Source organism: Palaemon carinicauda, chromosome 22, assembly GCF_036898095.1.
Source record: "Palaemon carinicauda isolate YSFRI2023 chromosome 22, ASM3689809v2, whole genome shotgun sequence".
In the NCBI taxonomy this organism is placed as follows: domain Eukaryota; kingdom Metazoa; phylum Arthropoda; class Malacostraca; order Decapoda; family Palaemonidae; genus Palaemon; species Palaemon carinicauda.
In genome coordinates this window covers 69,110,218-69,132,825 of record NC_090746.1, presented here as the reverse complement: position 1 = coordinate 69,132,825, position 22,608 = coordinate 69,110,218, and the positions used below count along the sequence as shown (strand labels likewise).

The following is a 22,608-nucleotide window of genomic DNA, read 5'->3' as shown; positions in this document are numbered from 1 at the left end:
GTATATAAATGAAAAAAATAAATACGCAAAGGCGATTTTGTCAAACTCGGTCATGTAGAAGACACAGTAAAAGACCGCTTTATCTTCAATATTTATAAAAATAATGGGCTGAAACTTCTGGAGAGCATGTGCGATATGTTTTTGCATACATAGAAACAATAAAACAATTATTCAGTTTTTTTAAAGTTATATCAAACACCATAGCGGACGGTCCCCCTAATAGATAGTGTAAGGTTTGTATTTATGTTGGAACAAATGACAAATTTGTAAATAATTTGTATTTTTCTTAACATACAAACCTGGAGCTATTTATACAAATTGGCCTGCCAGCCCTGTCCCCCAGTAAGTCCTGCTAGAGAGCAAAGTAGTAGCTCCACCGAGGTGTGTGAGTGAGCGGGGTAGCTGACTACCCCCACCCGCTAACTAGAAGTTGGGGTGGTTATCCCTCGCTAAAATTATCATGGCTCGTCTTTCAGCTTTGCTGAAGGTGTACCTCTAATAAATAACTCGAGGTTTGTACATTAGGAAAATTATTTCTTGTACAATATTGTAGAAAATTATTTTTGTTTTTTAGATGCACAAGCTTTATTTTATTTTGATGCTAAACAATGGCTAAAAAGGAAACTCAATATTGTTACTATTTTTGGATTGATTTCTTGTACTGTACTTGCTAAATACTACTATTTTTCCACTAGACATACAGTATACAGTGTGTAATGAATCAAATCTTTTAGTGAAATTTATCAAAATACATCTGTAAAAAGATGTAAGTTTTCCTTCATTTTCTGTAATGATAAAACTTTACATTATTGACATTAAAAGTTGTAGAATTTAGAAACAAACATTTCAATCTCATTTGCAGCATTGAACATAAATTTGGGATGTGTTTTTTAACTTAATTTTTGTTTGAAAACTTTTACCTTTTTTAAAGATGGCCACCAAAGTGGCATTTAGCAAAGTGTTTCAAAAGTCCATCAAATGTTTTTGACACTTTACAAACCATACTACCCAAAAATCATGAAGGAATTCGTTCACCAATTTGGTACTGATGTTCTGCCTGGCACCTATACTGATCCAGCTCTTGGCCATTTCTTATAGCGAGTTCTTTGTTAGTGAGAAATTAAACTATTATACAATTACCCTTTGCTGTTCCTTTACTTCAAATTAGTTAATATTTCAGTTTTGGGGATATACGGATATAGAATGTATTTTTCCGTAGTAATTGTACACTTCGTCTGGAAATTTGAGTCTACCAAGATAAAGTACAGTACTGTACAGTATTTTCTTATGTTGATTTTAGGACTCATATTGTTGGCTATACTTAATCGTAAAAAGAAAGTCTTTAATTTGTCTTTTCATGTTGAATTATGTGTTTAGAGATGATACTGAGCCTGATGGGGTCTTTTTTCTGGCTTCATTTCAGTGATGGCTCCTTTAGTTCAGATATCCTCATTGTAATATAGACGAACATGTATTGATACATTTCACGATGATAATTTATGTACGTGATTACAGGTTACTGTACTAATGTTTTACATGAACACTTAGTGCTTCCAAATTCTGCAGTGTGTTCATAGTGTAATTTCCTCTTAGCTTTTTTCTGAAACATGTATGGTACTATAACCAGTACAGTATGTGCTTATTCAATTGTGTTTATTACAAAGGCACATTACAGTACAGTACTTTCCTTGATATGATTCATCCAGGAAGTAGATCAGAAGTTGTTGAACTCCAACCCAATTTTTAAGTACTGTAATCACTTACGGTATTTGTTCACCAAACTAACAAACCTTCCGTTATTTATTGTATATATGGATATATGTTTCGGCAAAGCTGGAAGGTAGCCAATTAGACTTTTGGTGCGAGGTGGCAATCCTACCCATAACCTGGGGTGGGGGGGCTAGTGTTACTAGCCACCTGTATATAACTCACCTCACGGAGTGATGAACTAGTCACTTGTAGAGAGTGGACGTCTCCTCTATCCTCAAAGTTTCCATAGACATTGACGAATATTGTTTTGCGCTCATTTTACGCTTACTTTCTCTTTTTCTAGTGTGATTATGCTTAGTTGATGATATCATGTGAACCTGCCCTGGTTCCGGAGATCGTACTTATGGGACCTTCATGTCGTCGGTAGATACCCACCCACATTCTTTGTGTCTGACATGTAGAGGGCTTCGTTATGAGCAAGACTCTCCTTGTGACAAGTGTAGGGAGTGGTCTGCCTCCCAGTGGAAGAAGTTTGGGAAGCGCAGGAAGAAGAAAACTAAGTGCGATTGTTCTCTCTCAGAGCCTAACTTGGAGATGAAACAATCGCGAGTTTCCTCTTCTTATTGCGCTCTCTTTCACCTCTTTCCAAAGCTCCTTCTTTACCGTCTTCCTCCGGGGAACGACCGAGTATGGACACAGTCCCTTTAACTCCTGGGTGATCTCACAGACTTGGTGTTGTTGCTTCCTCTAGACTGACTAGAGAAACAGCTTCTACCGCTAAGATGCCCTTCTGTACAGTATTTCAGATATTTTGCAGGCTTGGCTATCCTTGGGGATTTCTTCTTCCCCTCCGAAGGAAGTGCTTCTTCGTCTCCTTCATCGTGGGGCTGAGAGAGATTCTTCGCCCGTGGCCAACTTTGCTCTGGGCATTTTTGAGGGTCTACTTTCTCCCTCCGGACCACCTTCTGCTGAAGGCGATCCATCCAACCATCTGGTGGCTCCGTCGTCTCATAATTTACAGACCTTTGTGTCTCTCTTTAGGAATGTTGCTAGCTCGGAGGCTAACCCCCTTCCTACTGGTGCGGCAGACAATCTTCAGGGGGATGAGGCTGCATCTGTTTATCGATCGCAGGGACGAGATTCATCACCCTGTGTTCCTGGTCGGTCAGGATATCGTTCGCGGCAATCCAATGATGAGATCGGAATTTATTTTGATCAACGATTGCAGGGGCGAGATTCATCACTTCGTCTTCCTGGTTGGTCGGGATATTGTTCGCAGCAATCCAATGATGAGAACAGAATTGATTCTGTTCAAAGATCGCAGCAACGAGACTCATCACCTCATCTTCCTGATCAGTCAAGATGTTGTTTACAACAATCCGATGTTAACGTTAAAGATCAAAGGTTATCAAGATCTCAACGTTCTTTTTCTCGAAGTTGTTTTAACTCTATGGCTTCACTAACATGAGATCGAAGGTTATCTCGGTCTCGGCGGTCCTTGAAAGTGTTATAATAAGAGTTCAAGATCAAGAGCTATACATTCGCGTTCATGAGTTCAACGATCTCAGTCTCGATCTAGACGTTCACAATCTCGACATTCACAATCTCGAGGACGACGCTCGCCAAAAGTCTAATTGGCTACCTTCCAGCTTTTGCCGAAAGATATATCCATATATAAATAACTGCAGGTTTGTATTATTGAAAAATACAAATTATCTACAAATTTGTAATTTTTGGATTCTTCGGTGATCTGTTGTTGAATTTCACTCAAGCTTGGAGAATTTTATTAAAGAAAATAACTAATAAGGAATCAGCCATTGTCTAGACAAGGAAAAATTATTAACATTCAATGCCATGAGTAATTTAGGCTCATAAAAGTATCAAAAGATGGTTGAAATCAATTTTAGATTGTCTTCAGAAAGTAGATCCTATAAAGCAGTGTGTATATTGCACGAAAGAATCACAGTACATACTGGAGTAGAATAATATTTCTTTCTTGCCTGTGGTAAATTGATTTCTCATTTCTCTCTCAACTGTATTAGATATTGAATTAGGGTTTGTCAGTCAAGGAATATTTAGCATAATCATTAAAAGCATTTCGTAATTTAATTTATAGATCCTTTAACAAGTGCAAATAAAACTGAATGCTTATTATGAACTTGTATTGAAAAGGTATTGATGAATGTTACAGAAAGCGAGTTGCCAAAATAGCAATCTTGTATTACAGGAAACCTCTTTTTCAAGTTATGCCAAAAAAAGCTGCTTTTCATTTTACCCTGGCTGCAGTTCTGACATCTGCCTGGACTGTAGGCACCATTCATTCAACGTCAGTATGGAATGGAGGGATTTTATCTGACAAAGAAAGGAGTGGACAAGCAGAATGTCATTTATCATCCAGGAGCAACCAATTTAACAAAGGTCAAGGTCAGCATTGTAATCAGTGTTCTGAGGAAAATACAGAATTTATCACAAATAATCCAGGTGAAGTTGCTCCCACTTCTGTTTGGTGCCATGTCGCTGGAGAATCTGGTTTGAGATGCTATTTTCACAACTTGTATTATAATTCAAGGCATAAGGAATTCGTATTTGTTCTAAGCGGAGACTCGTTGATCAATGGTGTTGATAGTCTTAAGGTGCTTGAGAAACTTTACCTGTCTTCAGCAAATGGTCATAATGCATTCCAAATTAAACTGTCTGTTTTGCCTGGAAAAGAAGCAAATATTGCCCGGGGTGCTGTGAAATATACTGGGAAAACTCTGATATTAGGACGTTTCAAACCCGATAACATCCACCATGTCTTTCATGATGATCTTTTACCAATATACTTCACAATACGGGAGTTTTGTGTCGATATGAATTCGTGTAAAGATACGTTGAAGATAATTTTTACTGATGAAAATGAACGTGGAATATTCTGGGAACTCTATCATATTTTTACCAAAAATATAATGAAGTTACAGGATCTTGATAATAAGAATGAATGGTATTGTTTTCAAGAGACTTATATAGGTCTAAATAAAATGAGTGTGTGGTACCAGTATGGTTTTGGTGTTTCGCAAGGCCCTATTGAAAATAATTTTCAAGGGACACATTTAAGACAGTTTACTAGTTTTGTCAGAGAGAAATTGGGAGTTAAAAACCAGTTGGTAAAGCAGAATGGAATTTTACTATCTAGAAAATTAAATAGGAAGATAGTTAATGAGAGAGAATTATTTGATGCCATTCAAGGATTACTTTCCTCAACAAGGGATTGTGAAGATATTACAATGAAGACAGTAACTCTGGAAGAGGGAAACTTGAAAAGTGTCATTAGCGAGTTTTCTGAGGCAGTTCTTGTCATTGGTGTTCACGGTTCTGCCTTAATCCTTGGGATGTTTCTGCCGCCAGGATCAGTTATGGTAGAGTTATGGCCGTATGGAATAGACCCTAGTGCAGCCCCGGTCTTTAAGACTATGTGCGAACTTGATGGTTTTGATGTGATTTACATTCCGTGGACCAATGAAGATCTTCACAGTACTGTGTATCATTCCAACTATGCTAGTTATTATGGTGGCCTTGAAGAATTACCTAAGGAAGATCAGGATAAGGTTATCAAGAGCCTTAGTGCAGAGAAACTTACTGGGTTGGAGTGTTGTGATAGCACTGAATGGCTCTTTCGTATATATCAAGATACAAATGTTAATGTTCGTAATGATGCAAATTTTGTAAGTGTTAATATTTTAGAATTAATTGCAGATGGTTTGAGAAGAAGAGAATTGATTATCACCAAAACTGGCTACAAAGATGAATATTTTAAAGAAAGCAAATATCCTGGGAAGGTACGCACATTACGGTGTTATATGGGGAGGGAAGAAACCTCTACAAAAATATATATTAAATGGGTAGAACCTTGGAACGTTGAATACTTGAAATGTAAAGAATTAGATTTTGAGGTCGTAATTCAAAGCAAGGGAAAAGTGGAGTTGAAAAAGTACAGAACTCGCGAAAGTACTTTTCTGAAAAAGTTGGCGTACAGTATAGAGAAGATGGATGTATGGGTGACCTGTATATGTGATGGCTTTGAAAGCCCTACGTCATATGTAGTTTGTCTTTAATTTCTTCACATAATTTATTAAGAATTGCATATGTAATTTATGCAGTTTTAAAAATTATTTTTATGCCTGAACTCCTAGGGTTCCTTGTTAGCCTTATAGTTCCCACAATAGGGTCCTGTGACTTTTTCCAGGAACAAAGTTTGAAGGTTGATCTAAGTCGATCTAAGGGTGCTAATTTGAAATGACCTGGGTTGGCCCTCATGAAATTGTTGGGAATAGTGGAGTTGAAAAAGTACTGAACTCACGAAAGTACTTTTCTGAAAAAGTTGGCGTATAGTGTAGAGAAGATAGACGTATGGGTGACCTGTATATGTGATGATTTTGAAAGCCCTGCGTCATTTGTAGTGTCTTTATTTCTTCACATAATTTATTAAGAATTGCATATTTAATTTTTGCAGTTTTTAAAATTGTTTTTATATCTGAACTTCTAGGGTTCCTTGTTTGCCATTTTAGAAAGTACTGTAGTTCCCACAATAGGGTCCCGTGACTTTTTCTAGTAGCAAGGTTTGAAGGTTTATCTAAGCCAATTTTAGGGTGCTGATTTAAAATGAACTGGGTTGGTCCTCATGAAATTGTTGGCTTACTCGATCAGAGGTAAAAATTCTAAATGGTCAACGTTCAACTTTCAGTATAAGAAGGTCCTCAACTTACAAACATTTGACTTCCATATATTCAAATACAAACAAATCCAACCATTCAGATATAAACACAAATCCAACTGAAATCATAAATTTCAGATACTGTACTGTATTGTCAAAACTTTGTATACGTTATGCAGATAAAGAAATAATGTAATAAAACCATATTTTATCATTCTATACAGTAAGCAAAGTGACATTTGCAATAACCTGATATATATTTCATATGAAATGGGACTATTTGATGACTGCACCTGGAAATCAAGGCATGCGAGTCAAGTTTTGCCTACCCTAGGCCAAGATGTAACAAAATTCATGATTTTGCTTTCATATGTCCAATTTTTTGTTTATAAACATGTTTTCAACGTCACAGAATCCATTTATTAGCTTATCTTGATGAGTGTACAGTATGAGTTAGAGCTAAAAAATGCATTTTGTTCTGGCACTAAATGCAAATCATTTTGCTTTTTGTAGGGAAATATATACTTTCAGCGAAACTAGAAACTATCCATAAGACTTTTAGCAACGTATAACTACCCACCTCTAGTTAGCGGGTATGGTATAGGGGTAGTACTGGCTGCCCCGCTCAAACACCTGTGTTATATCGCCATTTTTGCTTTTGGCTCGGAGGAATGAGGATGTTCCATTCTCTCCTTTGTTAACAAACTGGCTTTGACTTGTGTTCTGGAGTGTCCTGCATGTACTCTCTCTCCTTGTAGGGCTGTACCAATATAAAGTGTTGGGAGTGACCATCCCCCAGTGGGTGAGATTGGTAGGTGGCAAAGAGGAAGTCTAAAGGTATTCTTCCCCTTCAGGGTCTCCCTCGAAGGCAAAGAAACCCCGACTTCCTTCGCTGTCATCTTGAACCCTCCACTCTGACTGCTCGCTCGTTCTCCTCCGGAAGACACACTAGTAAGAGTGATGGCTGCTCTACAGGTAATGCACTTGATAGAGCACGCTACTTCCGGACAACCCATAGGTGTGGACATTGTCGCTCTCCTTAGCGAATTGGCGGTGTCTACCATCAGGGAGTGTCTCCTGTTGCCGCTTGGGGCTTTCGGGTATCCCAGCTAAAGAATGGTTTGTAGAGAGATTTACAGTTAAGGATTAACCATAGTTATCCTTTCCGAGAATTTGGAGGACAAGTGGCTACATCCGACAAAGGTCTGAACGGTGATCGCTTTACTAGTTGCATGTGTTCCTCGTAGGTGTACACACGCCCACAAACTTGTTCATAATGCTTGTACTAGTCAAGAATAATTTTCTTTGGAGTCATGAGATTGCACTTTGTCGCGTGCAGTGTTCCTGCAAGTGACTTCATGAGCTACCTTGGGTGTGTCAACATGGAATCAGGGTCACGAATCTCAAGCTCGTGTACGAGCACTTATCCTGAACAGGGAAGTTACGATTTGACACAACCCGCATGGGGGCAAGCAAGCTAATACTGCCAACAAAGGCTGTCCACTTGCCTGTTGCATGCATTACCCTCTCTGCCGAATGCACGCTCGTGAGTAGTAGTAAGGGTTCCTTCCTTGACATAGGTAGTTTGCCCTCAAGAGGGCTCCTTCATCGCCATGAAAGAGATACCTTTCATTTGGGAGGAGGTGGTCTGATTTACTGATGTTATCCAATCAAGTATCGGGTGCAAAGAACCATTCGGCCATACCTTGATCTTCATTCTGCCTCGCGGGACCCGTCGCATGATATTGCTGCTGTAAGATTGGTGGAAACTCTGTATTTATTGGAAATTGTTTGGGTTTGGGCTACTAGTCATACCCAGACTTATGCATACTGTACAACTACACAACTGACAGAGGTGATGGTAGATACATCTTAATCTTGTCCTATGGAAGTATTTGCTTCTGACCGAGAGTTTGCTTGATAAGCAAGTAACCAGGGAGGGTCACTGGAATGCTGTTATCCGGTCCGTATGCGGATATACACAACCAATTCCCATTCTAGCAAAGGTAGTCGGTGGACAAGATTCAGCATCCATTTGCAGACATAATTGCTTGCAACTAATTGCATGACACGTCAGCAATCGACTTGAAATGTTTACCTGTTAAGCAACCATTTGGCTCCCTCAGGTACTCAGAGGAGAATTGATCTTTCTCCTGGAAGTCAAATGATCCTGGCTCCTCTTAATTGAACTATCCTTTCCTTTGGGGTTTGTCAATAGACACAATCTCTGTGCGGTGCTGGCCGCCCTACGGAGTAGTTACCTGATCAGGCAGCTCAGAATCTGTCCCAGCTTCCGAAGGAATCGGAAGGGAAAACTTAGGTTTTACCTGGAACAGGTGCTTGTACAACCTCATCCATTTTATGAATAGAACTTACCTGGCAGTTATATATATATAGCCGAGTCTCCGACTGCGGCAGAATTTAATTGAAAATCGCGGCAACCGCCTTGTGGTGGTTGTGTGGTTAGATGGTTAACAAACCCTTACAGGGTGGTACTTGGAATCATTCCCGTTTTCTGTTCCTCAGATTATCTCTGTCGACCTGATCGACAACATCGTTGGTCCGCCTTTCAGAGCTTTCACTTCATCGCCTTTTTGGACTTCGTTTTTGGGTGAAGTACACTGTGTTGGGATTTGGCAATCGCTGGTTTTTTTTGTTTTTTTATCTTTTTTCCTTTATTATCATGAGTGAGAAAATTCATTATCGTGTTCGTGCGAATGATATTTGCAAGGTGAGGTTGCCGAAAGTTCCGGTTGACCCTCACACTATCTGTATGGGTTGCAGGGGGTTTGAATGTGCTTTAGATAATAAGTGCAAGGAATGCGCAAACTTGAGATTGATAGAGTTAGAAGAGCTAAATCAAAGTCAAAGTCTGCTAGTGAGCCTAGCTTAGATTTATCTATTGACCCTTTGCTTGTAACCCCTTTGGAAGGTATTCCTTCCCCAAATGTAGTGACTCCTGCCCCTTCTACAGGATCTGTGCCTACGGATGACCCTGGGTATGCTAAATGAGCTGCTGAATAGAGGCCATTAAAGCACAGTTGGAGGCCTTTAAAGGTAAGGGTGTAGGTGAAATTAGTGCTTGTGAAAGTGCAGTGGAGGTGGCGACTGATCGAATCTGTCATACCCCTAGGTCTAGACCTCTACCAAGCTCCCAGGACCGAGGGAGAAGGTACGTCGAAAGCCGAAAGGGGGTGAGAGGCTGCTCTTGACCGCCGTAGGAAAGGCGTGTCGGATACGTTTGTGTCTTCGCCTGATCGTTCTCCCAGACGTAATTGGCGTTACGAATCAAGACCAATGAAGAGAGGGTGGAACCGGGACGTGCAGTCTCGCTCTCCCTCTCCCGGTTCGAGTAGCCGAGACCCTGATCCTTCGGAAGACGATTTCAATGTTGTTCCTGTTAAAAGGGCGAAACAGAGAGTCCTTGGCCCAGTTAATCCTGCTAGACTCCCTACTTCTTCTGCCAGCGCTCCCAGTCAAGCCGTACGACAACTGCCGTCTTCGGCACCGCGAGAGCCAGCGTAGGTTGCTAAAGCTTTCATGGTTGTTATGCAGGAACAACTTTCATCGTTAGTTAAAGCTTTCAGCCACCCTTCTCAGTCCATCAGACGTAAGGACGTCTCTTTGCCTGTTAAGAGATCTTATTCTAAGAGATTTTAGTATCTCTCCCAAGAAACCTCTGCGCACTTCGTCGGCCGTACGACAACGCACACCCTCTTCATCGGCACGCTGCCAGGAATTTCCTTCCCCCCTCTCCCGGCGCCAGGACGATACTGCCTCTCGTTCTCGGCGCCGTGGCGATTCCGTTTCTCTTTCGAAACGCCAGGACGTTACTGCCTCGTTTCTTAGGAAACAGGATGAATGCAGTCTGCATTTTCAAGGCGAAGGCAGCCTGCATCTTCAGGACGCTTTCGTTTCTCGTCATCGTGACGGTACTGCCTCTCGTCATCGTGACGATACTGCCTCTCGTCATCGTGACGATACCGCTTCTCGTCATCGTGACGATACCGCTTCTCGCCGACTGGATGTTAGCGGCGCTCGGCGCCAGGATTCAAACAGCTCTCGCTGCCAGACTGCTGGCAGCCCAACTCTTCGGGATGTTATCCTTGAGCAGGACCTCGAAGATATTTCGGAAGAGGAAGAAAAACCTGCCGACTCTTCTAGTGATTACAAGGTTCTTTCTCGCTCTCTTTTGGAACTTTATGGGGAGGAATTTCAACCTTCGGCCCCTCGTTCTCCTCAGTCTCAATTTACCAGGAAGAAAGCTACTAAGTCTTCGGCCTTCATCAAAATGAAACTTTCAATTTCGGCCAGGAAAGCTCTCGCTAAAGTGGATGATTGGATGAAGGAACGGAGACAAGCTGTCAAGACCACCTTTCCTTTTCCATCGTCTCGGCTCGCTTCCAAGGCCGGTATGTGGCATGAGACAGGGGAACCTTTGGGTTTAGGAGTGCCTGCCTCCTCCCAAGGTGACTTCTCGGCTCTTGTGGACTCGGCAAGAAGGCATGCTTTAAACTCTGCCAAGGTGATTTGGTCCATGTCGAAGCTTGATCACCTCATCAAGGGAATTTTCAGGGTTTTCGAGGTTTTCAGCTTCCTGGACTGGTCTCTCGGGACTCTGACCAGGAAGTCTGAACTCCTGGAGGACACGAAGGACCTGACGAGTATCATGTCCTGCATGGACAAAGCTCTAAGGGATGGAGCTAATGAATTGGCTTCCCTTTTCTCAGCAGGGGTCTTAAAGAAGAGGGCCCTTTTGTGCTCTTTCACCTCTAGATCTGTGACTGTTTCCCAGAAGTCGGAGCTACTTTACGCCCCTTTTTCACGTCATCTTTTTCCTGAAGCTCTGGTCAGAGATATCTCCCTTTCTCTGGCTCAGAAGGCTACTCAGGACCTTTTGTCTCGGTCGGCTAGAAAGACCTTACCTGTTGCTCCTGCTCCTCTGAAGAAGGAGGAGAAGAAGTTTCAACAGCCCTTTCGGGGCAGGATCTCCTCGAGAGCGGATTTTAGGGGGAGAAGACAAGAGTCAGGGCCAAGGACCAGCAGGGGTGCGTTTAGGCCCCGGTCCAAAAAATGAGATGGAAGTCCTCCAGACACCAGTAGGGGCAAGACTGTCTCGTTTTTGGCAGTCTTGGAAAAGGAGAGGGGCGGACACCTGGTCCCTCTCAGTCGTCAAGGAAGGTTACAAGATCCCCTTTTTAAAGAAACCACCTCTCTCAGACTCTCCCCTAGCCTTAGTGGCTCAGTACACCGACGCAGGGAAACGAGAGGCTCTTCTGGAGCTAGTCGACCAGATGTTGGTCAAGGGAGCAATAGAGCCGGTTCAAGACCTCGCCTCCCCAGGCTTTTACAATCGCCTGTTTCTGGTTCCCAAGAACTCGGGTGGATGGAGACCAGTCCTAGATGTCAACTCTCTGAACGCCTTCGTGGAGAAAACAAAGTTCTCCATGGAGACGACTCAGTCAGTGCTGGCTGCAGTTGTCCAGGAGACTGGATGGTTTCTCTCGACCTGCAGGACGCTTATTTTCACGTCCCCATTCATCCGTCTTCGAGGAGATATCTGAGGTTTGTGTTCCAGGGCAAGTGCTTCCAGTTCAGGGCACTTTGCTTCGGTCTCAGCACAGCTCCCCAAGTTTTCACCAGACTAATGGCGAATGTGGCAGGCTGGTTACACCAGGAGGGGATAAGGGTCTCCTTCTATCTAGACGACTGGCTGATCCGGTCACAGTCGAAAGAGAAATGTCTGGAGGACCTAATGAAGACTTATACGATGACTCAGGACCTGGGACTCATCGTCAACTGGGGTAAGTCTCAGACCGAGCCGAATCAGACTATTCTCTATTTGGGGATAGTTCTGAATTCAGTTCTTTTTCAGGCTTCTCCCTCCCAGGAGAGGCAGACCAGGTACCTGGACAAAGTCAAAGACTTTTTAAGGAAGCAGGAATGTTCAGCGAAGGAGTGGATGAGTCTGCTGGGAACTCTATCCTCCCTGGAGCAGTTTGTCCCTTTGGGGAGACTGCACCTAAGGCCTCTGCAACACTTCCTCGCAAAGGTTTGGAACAGAAAGATCCAGGAGGACACTTTTTCTTTTCCCATTCCGACAAAGATCAAGGATCTTTTAATGTGGTGGCTGGACCCAGCTCTGTTGGGAAAAGGGATCTTGTTCAAGAAGAACCCCGACCTAGTGTTATTCTCAGACGCGTCCGAGTCAGGCTGGGGAGCAACACTAGGGAACAAAGAGGTCTCAAGTATTTTGGAAGGGAGTCAGGTCAGTTGGCATATCAACAGGAAGGAATTGGTGGCCATTTTGTTAGGGCTCAAGGCCTTCAAAACCTCGGTGTCGGGAAAGACTATGGAGATCAATTCCGACAACACCACAGCTCTCGCGTACATAAGGAAGCAAGGGGGAACTCACTCCCTCTCTCTGTTCTCAACTGCGAGAGAGCTTCTCCTTTGGGCGAACGAGAACGAGACCCAGCTGTTGACAAGGTTTGTTCAAGGGCAGAGAAACATCAGGGCAGACAAGCTCAGCAGGAGGGGACAAGTCCTTCCTACAGAGTAGACTCTCAACCCGCATGTCTGTCGGAGCCTCTGGAAGTTGTGGGGCAGACCGGTAATAGACCTTTTCGCCTCCGGTCTAAACAAGAGGATCCCCAACTACTGCTCCCTAGTCCCGGACGAGGAAGCTGTTGCAGTGGACGCCTTCTTGATGGATTGGACAGGGCTGGACATGTATGCCTTTCCCCCGTTCAAGATCATCAATCTGGTTGTCAGGAAATTCGCTCTCCTCGATTCGGGACGAATGATCCTAGTGGCTCCATTCTGGCCTGCGAGGGAATGGTTCACCGAAGTGGTAGGGTTGCTGATGGACTTTCCAAGAAGACTCCCGGCAAGTCCAGATCTTCTCAGACAACCCCACTTCGAGAGATTTCACCAAAAAAACCTCCTCGCTCTCAATCTGACTGCCTTCAGACTGTCGAGAAGCTCGTTAGATCTCGAGGCTTTTCGGCACAAGCGGCGAAGTCTATTGCCAGGGCAAGGAGGATCTCTTCACAAAGAGTCTACCAGTCAAAGTGGGAGACCTTTAGAGCTTGGTGCAGGAGGCGCAAGGTTTCCTCGTCCTCTACCTCTCTAAGCCAGATTGCAGACTTTCTTTTGTACCTCAGGCAGGATGCTAAGCTGGCTGTATCTACCATTAAAGGATACAGGAGCATGCTCTCAACCGTCTTCAGGCATAGAGGCTTAGAGTTATCTCAGAATAAGGACTTGCAGGACCTCATTAGGTCTTTTGAGACAACGAAGCAGGTGCACTTAAGACCCCCTTCTTGGAACCTGGATGTGGTGCTCAAGTTTTTGTGTTCCAGGAAGTTTGAGCCTATCTCGCAAGCTTCTCTGCGAGATGTGACTAAGAAAACCCTCTACCTTTTGTCTCTAGCGACTGCCAGGAGGATCATCGAGGTCCAGGCAATCGAGAAGCGTGTAGGCTTCACCCTAAATGGAGCGGTTTGTGCCTTGAGGTTCGACTTTCTCGGCAAGAATGAGAACCCTTCGAAACCCTGGCCCAGGACTTTTGAAGTCCCTAACCTCACGAATCTAGTGGGTCAGGAACAGGAAAGCCTCCTCTGCCCGGTTAGGGCTCTCAAGGCTTATTTGGCCCACACTAAGAGCGTGAGGGGTGCTTCCAACTCCTTATGGTGTTCGGTGAAGGATCCTCAAAACCCCTGTCAAAGAACGCTTTGTCCTTTTTCCTGAGGGAAATTATTAGGGAAGCCCACCTCTTTTGTGAGGAAGAAAACTTCGCCCTGTTAAAAGTACGGGCTCACGAAGTAAGGGCCATTGCTGCTTCGCTGGCATACCGGAAAAATATGTCAGTTAAGCAGATCATGGACGCAACGTTCTGGAGGAGCAACTCTGTCTTCGCTTCTCATTACCTCAGAGAGGTAAGAGTGGACTATGACAAGTGTTATACCTTGGGCCCATACGTAGCTGCGGCTTCTGTGTTAGGGAAAGGAGTTACTACCCCCACTCAACCTTAGTTTATGTACTTGTATATGGGTTTGTGTTTTTTATGGTTGTCTGAGGTCCTCGTCATGTGGTACGGTTCCCTCAGTCCAGATAGATAGTTTATATCTATTTCTGCAAGGTTAGATGGTTAGCTTTAGTAAGGTTGCAGGTTTTTATTATATGGGAAGGTAGTTTTCTGAAGTCTAGTCAAGTTGTTGGTCCTACCCCTTTGACAGACTCGATTGAGTTGTTTGCAGCGTAGCAGGTCTACTCCTGGCTGAACACTCCTAAGGGAAAGCGACTCTAGAGGCAGTTACCTTTGAAGTCAGCTACCTTAGCAGGTAAGGAATCAAGGTGTTTGTTCTCCTACAACTCTTTTGTTGTTTCCCCAACTATGTTTTTCTGTCTGTTTCCCTCCTCCAAATGTGTGAATTAGCTATATATATATAACTGCCAGGTAAGTTCTATTCATAAAAATGGAGTTTTTATGATAAAACAAAGTTTTATGAATACTTACCTGGCAGTTATATATAGATTTTAAAGCCCACCCACCTCCCCTCAGGAGACAGGTCGGGCAAAGATAATCTGAGGAACAGAAAACGGGAATGATTCCAAGTACCACCCTGTAAGGGTTGTTAACCATCTAACCACACAACCACCACAAGGCGGTTGTCGCGATTTTCGATTAAATTCTGCCGCAGTCGGAGACTCGGCTATATATATATATATATAACTGCCAGGTAAATATTCATAAAACTTTGTTTTATCATAAAAACTCCATTTTTCCTCGAATCAGGATATGAAGTAGAGCTTGTTGGACCGTGCTTCGGAGGGGGGGGAGAGGTAACATCAGGGACTTAGACCACTGGCTATCACTGAAGATTATCTTCCAATGATACACCTAAAGCATCCTTTCAGTGACAATCTCCCAGTACAAAGTGCAAGGCTCCAGTCGACGCTCAACCCCTCAAATGTTCACAAGAATGTTCACTCTGCTTGCAACCAGGGTCAATACCAATGCCGGCCATCCCTCCTTTTCTGTTGGACGAGTGGGGGAAATCTAGCAGACTCGGGAGATGTTGGTCTGACACCAAGTCAACCTTTTGGGTGGTTTCTACCTTGTCTTGAGATGATACTATTAGAATTCATTCTAGCAACCTCTATGAGAACTGGCAGATTTAAAAAAACCTCCAAGAGACAAATTTGCTCTGTCCAACCAGGGAGAAAGACTCGGGAAGCGTAATGTCCCTTCCTCAAGCGAGGCATTTTCAGGGCACTGATGACTAAGCCTGATGGGGTATCTGAACCTCGGGGTTCTTTGGCCCCGGGAAAAGTCATAACTTATGGGGCCTGGCTGGAATGCCAATACTGCACATGGCAAAATTCCTGAAAAAATTCACTGAGCTTCGTATGGCAATGGAGAATGCGTAAATGAAATATTTGTCAAAAATCCTCTTACTCTCATTGTTACAGTGTAATTAGTAAAAGTAACTCAATAAACCAAAAACATTCTTCCCTTCAAGAAAATGCAGTATTTCTTCTGTTATCGTAAATTTTGATAATTATTACATTTTGATGTAAAACAAATTGTGATAAATGGCATCCGTATAGATTCCATGAGTCACAAGATGATGTATTACACGCTAATTACACCCTTTGGCGTTCAGTCCTACTACAGATCTCATAGAGAGTACACGTTTAAGTTTGACATCTGAAATTCACTCTTTTTTAAGTCTGTTTTTATGGTTTCGGCAAGAATTTCTCATGCCAAAGAGGAAAAGACAATTGCAACATCTTGCTAACATATAGAAGAAAATTTGCTTTGATAAGAGTTCAGAAGTGGGTAATATCGGGGAAATTAGTGGAGTTACTGGAGGAGAGAGGTGATGGAGTGACCGTTCCGCCTAAAGAAGCAAGATATTGAGCAAAGGGATCTTCATTTGTTTTGGTTTATTAATATCCAAAAAGGAACATAAAGTTCATGATAATATACAAAGAAAAACTTTGAATGGCCGTATCTCAAAACTATACTTATTGACCTTCAAATTCTATCTTCTCCCTTAGTTTTAAAGTTGTAGCATTGAAGTTTGGCATATAACTTACAAAGACTTTGTAAGTCATCAAGTGTTGCCTTTTTTTTTCCAATTTTTGTTTCATAATATTTTTCTTTAATTTTTTCCCACTGATATTTAGGGTTTATTTTTTAACCATCATGGAAAAATTCATATATACTGTATATATATTTATAAAAATGACAGGAAAACTCTTCATTTGACTGGAGGTTTACATCAGGTCTATATAATTCCAGGTTTTAATATTAATTTTCAAGGGAGGAAATAGAATTTGAAAACCACTCATTTTCAGGATAAATCACCCTGGCGTCGCAAAACCGAAGGTCAGAGGCAAAAATCCTATGCAGTTTGGAGATTTCCTAAGTCACCTTATTAAAAAACGGCATTAGCCGGCCGGCCCCCTTAAGTCCTCTCCAGTGGCAACTGGTGCTGTCAAGCGTAGGCATGGATTCTATGGACTTCAAAAGTCCCATAGGATCAGAGGGTGGAGCAGACTCTCCCCTCAGTTGATGCTCTGGGGTGAGGCATCAGCAGAAAAGTGAGTGTCCTCACCTGGCATGACACATGACCTCTGAGCTATGAGCCAACACATTGGCAATGCCACACAAATCTGCCCAGATTAGAGTCCCTTATTATCATGCTGTATTGTTTCATCAAACACAGCAGTGGTAGAATACCCAGAGAAAGGTAGTTTGGGCACAGCATAGAACACCCAGTCAAAGATATTCTTTGCATGACTACTGTTTGTCTAGACATTAGAAGATTGAGCTGGACATGAAACAACTCCATTGTCATTTGTAACCCTATTCAATGCAGCCAAGGAGAACTTCCTAACAGTCATTATGACTAGTGGGCTTCGAGAGATCTTACGCTCCCTCAGCCACTCCAAGCTTGACCCAGGTAGGAATTTTGGATTAGATGCAAGGTCAGGACATCTCATGTTCAGAAGTTTTCTGAAGTGCTGTTAACCAGTACGGGATAACCACCCTAGCTTGCTGATTATGACACGTTCCCTCAGCCTGAGTACGATCATCGAGTGGAGGATCGGTGAAGCTTGATGAATCAAGCTGCCTCTCTCAAGGGCAAACACCTTTCTCTTTCGCGGTCCGAGGAAAAGTACTGGATTCCTCCATGCCTCTTTCCAGCAATTTGGAGTGGAGCTACAAGGTGGTACGAAGGGTAGGTGCGGTCTCGATCCCTTATGTCGTGTCCACAGGACACAGCAGACCTCATCCATCTTTGACAAGTCTTAACCTTTGGGTTCGGTGCTAAGGGAACCCAGCTTTCCTGGCATGCTCAGATAAGCGGTATCGCACGTATCTGAAATGACGCTTAATGTTGGACCACCCCAGAGTACTCGTCAAACTCTTGTTGGAGCATTGACAAGTGCAAATGCATCATCTCACGTAGCCCCGGCCCATGAACAATAGACTCAAGTCCAGCCTATCCAACCACCTGTTGAGGTTTGGGAGTGAGTTTCTTCGCAAACTCCTAGTCGTGGCGAGTTGACCCAAATCCACCTGATGAGGGTATACTTGAACCTGAGTGTACGCATAAAGAGCAACATGCAAACGCTATCCCGGCAGCCTGTGCCTCCTCTGCTTTGGTAGTTAATGATAGCTTTGCGTAGGCAACGTGTGAGCTTGGTTCTTTGGCAGTGCAAGGTCACAAGCAAGGTACTGCCACCTTGCGACCACCTATTCTCCCAGACGGGAGAGCACACTCGCTTGTGATGGAATGACCTACCACAGTAGCTCGCCCCTGAGTTGGCAGAATGTTTGTTAGCACAGGATGGGTAAAAAGGAGTCGCAAGGAATATGATCACTGCGGGGATCTGCAAGGTTATGGATCGCACCTTGAATCTGGTCTCTCCCCCCACAAGCATGTAGAGCTAGAGGCAGGAACACTTCCCTAGTATTTAAAAATAATTACTCTGGGGCCCAGGTACTTCAAATGGGTGTGTAGAAGCGTTGGACGAACTTCCCCGCTTACTACCTGCAACAAGACATAACCTACAGGAACATGGAGACTTTCTCCATCAATCCTGTGGTGGCTGCACAACAAATGGTTTAAACAGCCCAAGCTCTTTAATTGAACAAGTAGCAGACATTACCCTGGATTAAGTCTGGAATGAAGAACTTGCCTCTTCTATCCTTCATCTTTCCCTCTTTGGTTACAGCTTCTTCGGTACATTGCAAGATGCCCCCTTCCATCTGCAAATATGAATCATTTTCCCTGTGTAACCTGATATATGTTTATATATTCGTTGTGTCCCTATTCCTCTAGTGAGGTGGGAATCAGTCAATGCTCAGTTGTTAGTTCAGTGGAGCTTTACTACAAGAATTCTTACCTGGACAAGTCACAGTTCTTAGTTATGACACCATCAGACGGATTGCCCAGGCCACTATTTCGTGCTTACACACGAGAATTTAGTGAGGTATCGGTGTGATTCCTCTATTAAGCTATTTCGAAACACTGAGGAACACCCCGGGTAAAAAATCAACCAGTTGGTTAGGACTAGCACCCACATAATGTAAGTCTTTCCCTATAAAGAGCAAAATGGTTTGTATTTAGTACCAGAACAAAAGACAAATATGAAAGTAATTTGTATTTGTTCCGTAACCGAAATACAAACCATGCTATTTACATTGGGTATTACTTTCGGCGTAGTTGAAATGACGAGCCATTAGATTTTTAACGAGGGTTAACTATCCTCTCGCTAGCTAGCGAGGAGGTAGGGGAGGGGTAGCTAGCTACCCCTCCCCCCTACACACTGGTGAACTGATTCACTTCGCTTTTGGCTCGGACGGTGAGCAGACGTGTCTGTTACCGCCCTCGCATGGCAGCCATTAATGTTTTGTCTTTAGTTAATTACTTCCTTTTCTTATACTTAATACAGGTAGTCGCCGACTTACGACCGAGATAGGGACCGAGAAATGAGTCGTAAGTCGAGTTGGCTGTATGTCGAACTAGAAAAGTGAAGTTTCCGTAGATTTATTTTGATACGTTATGATTCGGCAATCATCTGGATCATATTTTGTCAATATTTTCTTACTGTCTATCATTATTCCATTTTCTTGTTTCATAGGATATCATATGCTCTATAAATGCATTTTTGTATTCTATTTATCAATTTTGGAAGCATTTTACAATCGAGTGCTGAAAATGTTGTTTACCTTTGGTTATGATCAGCTGATCTGAAAGTGCCGCTACCTACCGTATCAAAATGTGGCGTACATACCTATGGCATATTTTTTTATCATTTCTTAACTTATTAGAAATATCTTCATGATGAATATTGCATCAACGCCAATATTTTACAGGAAATCAGTTTCCATACAGTTCGTCTAATCATTAGGTATAATGCGAAATCGTTGTAGCTCTTTCTGTGTGTGTGTGTGTGCTCGCTCTCGCAATCGCAAACGGGTAGTTCATTTTTAAAGCTTCATACAGTATTGTAGTTCAATATTAAGCCTTTATATTTCATTAGACATTACTGTGTTTAATTGTGGTTTATTAAAGAACGTTTATACAGTATTACTTTCTTAGTTACATTTAATTGTTTTTCAACTCGTTGACGCTGTTAAAAATCATATGTACTGTAAATGCATTTTTGTTTAATCTCTCTCTCTCTCTCTCTCTCTCTCTCTCTCTCTCTCTCTCTCTCTCTCTCTCTCTCTCTCTCTCTCTCTGTAACAGCGAAGAAGAATGAGAGAGAGAGAGAGATTTTATTTAAAGAACATGTTAATGCTATGTTTAGAGAGAAACAGAAAAAGAGAGAAGACTTTTTTAAAAGAGCTTGTTAATGCTATCTTGGTTTTCTTTGCTTCACTTTTTTCTTTCTTTCTGTTCATCACGCTGGCCCTTCTCACAAATGATCGTTGCCAACAATCTCTTTGTCCTTTATCCCTATCAACAAAAGGTGTTCTATCTATTCCAGGGTATTGCTACAATGTCTTGTAATAATGGTGATCCCCTTCGATGGTTTATCTGCTTTAATGGCTGCCTTCTGCTTGATGATCGTCGAGATCATAGGCCTATTCCGGCCATATTGTTTAGCCATGTCACTCGCATGCACACTGCTCACGTTTTTCTATAAGTTCTTGCTTCAATTCTAATGAAAGAATTGCCTTTTTCCTTTTCTCACCACTAACTGTACTGAAACTTAGCTTCTTAGGCACCATGATTATAGGTAAAATCAAAAAGGAAATGTGAGAAAAGGAAAAAAATAAGCACTGTTAATAACGGACCAAACAGGACAACCACACGATACACACGAGAACAGAGAACAGAGCACTCGGCGCTTAATGGCATCCCTCTTAAGTGCTGCCATCTACCGGCGTAAACAAGATCTACATCGTATATTGGAGAATTACTTCGGGTGTCGAGACAGAAATTTGGTCGAATTTTACTTCGTATGTTGGAAAATTCGTATGTTAGGACAATCGTATGTAAAGGTTCCACTGTACATATATGAGTGTATATATGTATAAATGGAAATATACATTTATATTGTTAGATACTTGTAACTTTAATTACTGTTGTCAACATATCTGTCAGCCTCCGCTTTTATGGAGTTGTTATTGTGTTTATACTACTCCCCTACCTTGCCCTCCTACCCTGTGCCGATGGTCGGCAGGTTCTCAACACTCCGTGTGTTTGTTTCATTACTGAGATTGAGTGTATAACAGTTCAGCTCCCTTTCGACGAATTATCTTACAAGGAAGGTGATTTATTCCCCGAATAGTTCATGTTGTGCAACGGAGCATGAATTGTAATTAATCACAACTTTTATTTTATTTTCGACAGATAGCAGCGACGTAGAACACAAGGCCGATCGACAGCCGCCCTGTTCATTATCCTGCGCTTCATGTGGTAGCTCGTGAGCTGCCCACGTTAAGAGGTAGCAACCGTTGTTAACCTTCAACGTGAACAAGGCTTGTTGATGGGAAGCAGACTAGTTTGCTTCTGCTACCTTGTCGCCGAAGACTATGCTTCTTCCCCTTGAACTGGGGAAAAGCAAGTCTAAGGCTTGTTCCTCCTTCGAGGGGAACTTCTCTCTCGTTCGCGAGAGATTGTTACACCTACATGAGGAAGCTTATCTTAGGTGATGTCCTCCTTCGGGAGGACCCCTCTCTCATTCGCGAGAGAGATATTACGCCTACGCTTTTTTCCCATAGAGCTGGGAGAAAGCTTGCCTTAGGTGATGTCCTCCTTCGGGAGGACTTTTCTTTCGTTCGCGAGAGAGATTATTATGCCTACGCTTTTTTCCCATAGAGCTGGGAGAAAGCTTGTCTTAGGCAATGTCCTCCTTCGGGAGGTCTTCTCTCTCGTTCGCTCGAGAGAGAGATTATTACGCCTATGCTTTTTTCCCATAGAGCTGGGAGAAAGCTTGTTTTAGGCGATGTCCTCCCTCGGGAGGACTTCTCTCTCGTTTGCGAGAGAGATATTATTACGCCTACGCTTTTTTCCCATAGAGTTGGGAGAAAGCTCGTCTTAGGCGATATCCTCCTTCGGGAGGACTTCTCCCTCGTTCGCGAGATATATTATTACGCCTGCGCTTTTTTCCCATAGAGCTGGGAGAAAGCTTGTCTAAGGCCATCTCCTTCGGGATAACTCTCTTGTTTGCGAGAGATAAATTGTAGGAGTTTGCTGATCCACCAGGGGCGGTGGCAGAGCTTTCTCCGAAGCAGGTTACCCCTTGTGGGAAACGAGTCTCTCGTTCTCGAGAGAAGACCGTCTCTGGGCATTGGCGGTCCCCCGTTACGTATATGATTCTCCTTCAGGGGCAGAGCTAGAGCTACGTTCTCCTTCGGATCTTTAAACCTGCTGGTTCTCCTTGACCCTTCGGGGTCTTGTTACGATCACCCTTTGGGCTGGCGTGATCGTGAGCCTTCGGGCTCTCGTTATGTTGATTCTGCGGGTTCCCATGACAGTAGGAATCCTTCGGGACTCTGCTCGAAACCTTCGGGTTTCAGTTACGCTGAACCTTCGGGCTCTCGTAACGATGGTAACGTTGAGCCTTCGGGAACTTGTACCATCAATCACGCTGATCTTTCGTGGTCTCGTGACAGAGGAACCTCGGTGTTCCTCGTTACGTTGACCCTTCGGGCTCTCGTAACTTTAGTC

General features: G+C 43.0%; 2 protein-coding genes across 3 annotated transcripts in view; both read left to right on the top strand.

Annotated features, from left to right (window-relative positions):
- LOC137616532 (putative protein MSS51 homolog, mitochondrial) overlaps positions 1 to 22,608 on the top strand; it is a 92,424-nt gene that overhangs the window by 28,659 nt on the left and 41,157 nt on the right. The window contains exon 1 of one of the 2 annotated variants that reach the window (XM_068346374.1): positions 3,996 to 4,134. The exons of the other annotated variant lie outside the window; for it this stretch is intronic. The gene's annotated coding sequence lies outside the window, so the exon portion shown is untranslated. Of the gene's footprint in view, positions 1 to 3,995; positions 4,135 to 22,608 lie in introns of those variants that run through there. 2 annotated transcript variants of the gene reach the window in all.
- On the top strand, positions 3,957 to 5,804 carry LOC137615933 (protein O-linked-mannose beta-1,4-N-acetylglucosaminyltransferase 2-like). Its single transcript, XM_068345617.1, has one exon. It carries the CDS (start codon positions 3,957 to 3,959, stop codon positions 5,802 to 5,804), a length of 1,848 nt encoding a protein of 615 aa, XP_068201718.1.

Bases quoted from the DNA above. Each gene is read 5' to 3' on its own strand.
- LOC137615933 (XM_068345617.1), top strand. From the start codon at position 3,957: ATGCCAAAAAAAGCTGCTTTTCATTTTACCCTGGCTGCAGTTCTGACA.